General features: G+C 45.7%; 1 protein-coding gene across 2 annotated transcripts; it reads right to left on the reverse strand.

Moving 5' to 3' along the window:
* Positions 1-527: 527 nt before the first annotated feature.
* Positions 528-5,585, reverse strand: BBS10 (Bardet-Biedl syndrome 10). 2 transcript variants are annotated; one of them, XM_005606489.4, is made up of 3 exons: positions 5,239-5,585; positions 3,170-4,781; positions 528-1,615 (listed from the first exon to the last, which is right to left on the reverse strand). In XM_005606489.4, the coding sequence occupies exons 1-3, from the start codon at positions 5,421-5,423 to the stop codon at positions 1,613-1,615; spliced, it is 1,800 nt and encodes a 599-aa protein (XP_005606546.3). In that variant the 5' UTR covers positions 5,424-5,585; the 3' UTR covers positions 528-1,612. The 2 variants fall into 2 exon arrangements, with proteins under 2 accessions (XP_005606546.3, XP_001488893.3); XM_001488843.5 differs by having other exon boundaries at positions 1,255-4,781.
* Positions 5,586-6,263: the final 678 nt, after the last annotated feature.

The following is a 6,263-nucleotide window of genomic DNA, read 5'->3' on the forward strand; positions in this document are numbered from 1 at the left end:
CAGCAAAAACATGGTAATATCAAAACAGAGGCCGAGGGAGGGCTCCTTGAGAAATCACTAAGAACTGGCATTCACTAATTACTTCATCCAGAACACCTGTGTATGTTTAACAGCTGTAAGCTATGTATATATTGAAACGCTGGCTATAATAAACTCAGAGTGGCCATCAGCCCTCTCCGCATCTATCCTGATGGGTACATTGGATTGCGACACTGACATAACTTTGTCTGTTCTTGTTGCAGGTCACTGCACATCCTCTGTGGAAGAGGGCTTAAGTACAATGGAGTTCTATTTTTAAAGCGCTCTTCTGTCTAGCCCAGTGATGGAAACCCCCTGGTCTTTCTCTGTAAAGAAGGACAACCCATGAAAGCCTTTCATCATTTTTGAGGGATTTTTAAAAATTAAAATAAGAAAGATTGCTTTGTGTAGACTTCTTCTACATTTTCTGCGTCTTCTCCCCCAAACAGATCCTTTGTCCATGAAAGTCTGATAGAAATAATTATGACTTCATCAACGAGGACCAAATGGCTAATTCATTCAACAGAGTTCATCCACAGACATTTATTGACTATTGTGCGTCGGAGATTAGACTAGAAGCCAAACGTACAGAGACCCAGCCCCAGCTCACAAAGGGGCTCCCAGCCTAGAAATTAGTTAGAAAACGCCCGCCGTGTGCAAGGTGTGCCTGGAAAAGTCTTTGAGTGCCTTCAGTGATGGAGGAGTATTTAGAAACAACGACAAAACAAAGCAAAACTATCAGATGACCTGACAGGCAACTGAAAAAAAAAGTGAATGGGAAAAATTATACTGCAATTTTACTGCAGGCTCACACGTCTATGAATTCAGTAGGAGAGTGAATTTAGTCTCTCCACATTCAGAGAAATGAAATAATGTTATCATATGGCATAAAACTTTCAAAACTTAAATTATATTTAATGTAGGAGATTGTGAGATATTGCATGATAGGATGTTAGTTTTTAATACACTAGTTAGCACTCTTTCAAGTTTAACTGTAATTAAATGTTTTATGTTTTCCTAAATTTAATCTCAACGCAAGTAGTGTCCCTGTCTATCCAGTGCCCTCTGAGGGAAGGGGCACAGAGGCAGGAACCGATCTGTGTTTCCCACAGAATATTCGGCATCTGGCACAGAGGAAGCGCTCAGCCAGAACTTATTGAATTAGGAAACTGGGAACGTGTATTTAGGAGAAGAGATCGCAGATAACGGTTTTATTCCACAAGCGCTTCTGAACACTTGGCACAAGGCTACTTCATTTTATTGAGCTTCGCTTTATTGCACTTGGCAGAAAATGCGTTTTTTACAAGACCCTCCACCAGCAAAAAGATGACTAGCGGCAGGCTCAGATGATAGCATTTTTTAGCAATATAGTATTTTTTAATTGAGGTACGTACATTTTTTAAGACACAATACTATTGCACACTTAGACTGCCGTATAGTGTGAACATAACTTATATGCACTGGGAAACCAAAAAAATCCATGTTGCTCACTTTATTACAACATCCGTATTACCGCAGTGGTCTGGAACGGAACCCGCGAGATCTCCGAGGTGAGCCTCTGTCAACGTGGCACTGTCCTGGGTGTCACAGAGAACTACTAAAAGTAGAAGACACTGTCCTTACCCACAGCTATATTTGCATTTATAAACCTTTAAAATAAAATATAAACATTTAAAAATTCACACTAGAGGGGCTGGCCCCGTGGCCGAGTGGTTAAGTTCGCGCGCTCCGCTGCAGGCGGCCCAGTGTTTCGTCGGTTCGAATCCTGGGCGCGGACATGGCACTGCTCGTCAGACCACGCTGAGGCAGCGTCCCACATGCCACAACTAGAGGAACCCACAACGAAGAATACACAACTATGTACCGGGGGGCTTTGGGGAGAAAAAGGAAAAAATAAAATCTTTAAAAAAAAAAAAAAAAATTCACACTAGAAATAAACAATTCTTAAGTTGTTTTTTACTATTGGACTCTGGCCATGCACCAAACACAAAAAAACCCCCCAAATACTTGAATTATTTTTACAAGCTCTTAGGGACCAGGAGAAAATAAAAAGTACAAATTTCATATCCTTTCTGGAATAAACTTTTAGCTACAGAAATGAAAATAAGTTCACGATGCACAAAGTCATATTTCTAGTGACACATTTTCAGGCTGTATGGATGGTGAAAATCTGTCCATGCTTTCCACATGAAATAGAAATAAACAAGGGCCACATAAAGGTAAAAACTAACTTAATTTATACGCTTTTTGAGGAAAAACTCAAGACTTTTTATTCATTGCTTTAGAAATTATGAATAGGGGAAATAAATTATCTTAAATGAAGCAAATAATATGCTTTATATTATAAACAATTAAAATACGATGGCATTTGAAGATCCCCTCCACATCTGAGATTAAATGATTCTATGAACTAAACACAGAAAGATGAGGGACAAGAGAGTGAAAAAAACCGGAAAGTACAAGAGCTATAAAGAAACACCTTCCCCCAGGCACACAGCCTAAGAAGGAGCGGAGACACAGGGACAGGGACATAAAGGCGGAAGACAGCACATTCAGATCCTGGCTCCCCCATCCAGGCTTCTCCCTCGGTCTCGTTCCACAGCGCAGTCTGGTGTTTGTGTCTGAACGTCCAGTGGCCTCATAGTATACTTCTTCTAAGGACTTTTAAGTTATCCTGTTTTCCTAACTAGACTGAATTGACTTGAGAATCACTGGTCACATGCTTGCCTTACTTTACAGCTTGAGTTGGAGTAAAACTCTGGTTAATAAAAAACTTCCAGTTTTATAGTTCCTCTTCGGAATCTTGATCACAAATTTCCTGAGGCTGTCTCTTAATATTGATTACCAAATCAATGGTTAAAATTTTTGTCAAACACTGAAGAACTGAAGTTAGTAACTGGTATTTACCAACTACCGATTCCAAGCCTGTCTGCCTGCTTCCCATGGGTTGACCGGACTGCAGTGCGTGGAGCGCTCTTACATACATTTGTGGAAAGCTGTAATTTCCTTTCTTAGACTTATGCAGGATTTTGGGAATGCCTAAAAGTGCATTAGCTACTATCACACCAACAGTGGCTTCTTCTGATTGCTGGCATATTTTGGCATAGTTGAGAAGATAGAAATGTAACAAAATCTCAAAATTACCACCCACCGGCAACACACTCCCTGCTGGTATAGATGAGAAACAGTAACTCCGGGAAGAACACATCTCTCGGGACTTGTATCTCACTGGTAACATGCTCCCCTTGCCAGCAATTTTTGTGACCTGTAAATTTTCATAAGAAATTTTTATTCTAGTATTTTCTGTTGTTGAATTAGCAGAATTACTCTCAGGAAATGGTTCACCGTAATCAATTATCCCAGTTTTGTTTGGAGATAAACATCTCAATGTTTCATTTGTCTGATATGTATCCATTGGTGTCACTTTTGGTGTTGAACATGGAAAATGTTTTTCTAATTCTATACTTGGAACTACCAAATTTGAATATACTTTTAAATATGTTTGAGGTTTTGCCAGTTTATCTTTGTTCTTTACAACTGTGCCCTGATATGGCCTTTGTAGTGAGCCATTAACAATTTCTGGTAACTGATTACTTTCTCTACTATTCTTATAAATAAGAGGACTTGATGTATAATTTTGGTCGCTGGCTTGTGTCAAGTAGTTTAGATCCAGGTGTTTAAATAGCTGCCGAAGCATTTTAAATGCTCCATGTAAAGCATCTTTATGTTGTTCAACAAGACCTTGTACTGGTCCACAAAGAACTAGACAATGTGGTGCAAAGGAACATTTGCTAATCAAGCCAAGATGAACATACCTTTTGGATCTAAGGACAAGGGGCTTACAAAATTTCACCACAGCAGTGTTAGAGATTTCACACCGTGAAGAGGCCTGCGGTAGTACACAGGGAGAAAGATCAATGACCCTCTGGATAAGAGAAACTTCTTCAGATGATAAACACTCCACCACCGATATGTCATTCAGTCTTGCATAAAAAATCACTGAGTCTGGTTGTTTCACACTAGACAGGAGCAATTTTACATTCTGACTCTGCAAATGTTTCATTATTGCTTTTGTCCTTTCCATAATCCAAAACTGAGATGCCCGAAACTGTGCTTCTGAATTTAGAATAAACTCTGATCCGGAAGTTGAAAAAATAGGCTGAATGGTTTCTGTTACTAGCGCTATTCTTATGTCACCATCTGCTGGACAGTAGCCAGAAAAGTCTCTGTGAAGCACAAGCCCAGCTACGATCCTGGAATCTGAAACAGGAAGGCCGGTGACACCAACGTTCAGCTCTACAAAGCAGTCACCCACCAACTCAAACATTTCTTCAAACCCGCCTTCACGAGCCACACACTTGAACAAGTAGTCACACATCAACTGTGAAATAAGGTTGTGATTATTTCTTCCCACTCTTCCACAAAAGTATGCTTCTAAGAGCAACTCTAAAGAGTTCCTACACAATGTTCTCTCTTTAGTGGATGAAGAAAAGATGGACAAAAAGTGTCTACTTAAGTATTCGTCCATAACATAGTCTAATATTTGTGTCTGAAACGTTAGAAGAGCTTGGGAAATAAATTTCCACCGACAACAATTTTTCCAATGCCTTCCAAGGGTTTGAGAATTTTCGGAAACCAAAGAACCGTTTTCTTGGTCTGGGATTGCGTGAAGTCCTCTGAGTAAATGGGAGAGAAAGATGATGAATGTTTTAGCACCATCTCCTGCTTTTCTTAGATGATTGGAAACACATGCCACCATCATCCTGTACAAAAAAAACACAAAGCAACTCAGATACTCAGAAGGCTTGCCTTCCTAGATCTGGATCAAGTCGAAACCATGTTTTCACAGCTATAGGCATAAAATGAGAACACTGTTCCTTTGATGTCCTTAGTTTTAGCGTTGCTTTTTTCAAGTTACTTTGTTCTATTTCAAGATTCTAGAGATGGAGGGGGGATGAGAGGAGAGAGAATTGCTCCTGGGAGTTGGTAAAATTTGACATCCGGGAGCGTTCCGTTGAGCAGCGCTCGACACCCGCGAGTACACTGGTCTCAACCAAGGGCAGTTTTCCCTGGAGCACAGCCTCTCGGACAAGTTTAGGGAGAAGGCCAGGGGTGCCCCTCTATGCGCTGGAGAATGGGACGCTCTAACGGTCCGGAGCGTGGGATGCGGGGACCTGGCTATGGGACGCTCTAACGCGCTGGAGCGCAGGACGCCGGTACCTGGCTATGGGATGCTCTAAGTGTAGCGCCTGCAGGAGGCGGCCTCCATCCCGGCTGAGCAGCACCTCGCCGGTGGGCTTCGTACACAAAACCTGCCGGCCGTCGGGCCCCACACAGCAGCTCACGATGCTTTCCAGCGCTTCCGCCACCTGCAACGCTGCCTTCACAGACGCCGCAGCGGCCATATCCCTTCGGCTTCTGGCCGCTGCGGATCACTGCTTGCAAAGCCTCAGGACGGCCAGGAGGGGGCGGGCGGGGCCCGGCCGGAAGCGGAAGGGGCGGGGCGGACACCGGAAGCCGGGGCTGCTCGGCTTCTTGGTTGGGCGAGGGGGCTGCTCTTCCGCCGCAGGCGGCCGGGCAGTTCTCTAGCTAGCCAGCGGAGAGGGCGCTGAGGGCTTCCGGGGCTGTGCCTGGGCGGAGACTCAGCGCCGTCTCAGCTCCGCAGGGGCACTGTTCCCCTCCATTGGCTTCAGCGGCCGCCAAACCCCTCGTCTCCCAGGAAGCTCCCGCCTCTGGAAAGGTCGGCCGATCTTGGAGGGAAGGGCCCGCGGGAGGGCCGGCCGCAGCTGCGCGTCCGGCCCGCTCTCCGTCCTTCCGGAAGCGGTCCCGTGCGCTGGCCTCGCCGTGAAACGCGGGCCGGCACGAGTGAGTTCCGTGGCAGAGGCGCCGCTGGGCAGGCTCCGTGACAGTGGTGACCGGTAGTGCGCGCGAACACGGCGGCTACGGTCCCCGGCTGCGCTGCGGCGGCGGAGCGGCCGTTCCCTGGACTGCACAGGCGCGCGCTCAGGGACGCAGCGGTTAAGGGCAGGGGCCTGAGATTGGGACCCGGGTTTGCTCTGCCGTTGACTTCGCTGTGACGCTCAGCAGTAACCTCTTTCGTCTCCACGTTTCTCGTCTTAAACAGAACGGAGCTAGAGCTGTACGCGGTTTGGAGGCGGGGAGGCCGTGGGCACGGCGCGCCGGCCCCCGAGCCGCGGCCCCGGGGCAGCCCCTCCGCGGGAGAGGGCGGGGGTCGAGGCGGTCGG

This window comes from Equus caballus, chromosome 28, assembly GCF_041296265.1.
Source record: "Equus caballus isolate H_3958 breed thoroughbred chromosome 28, TB-T2T, whole genome shotgun sequence".
Classification (NCBI taxonomy): domain Eukaryota; kingdom Metazoa; phylum Chordata; class Mammalia; order Perissodactyla; family Equidae; genus Equus; species Equus caballus.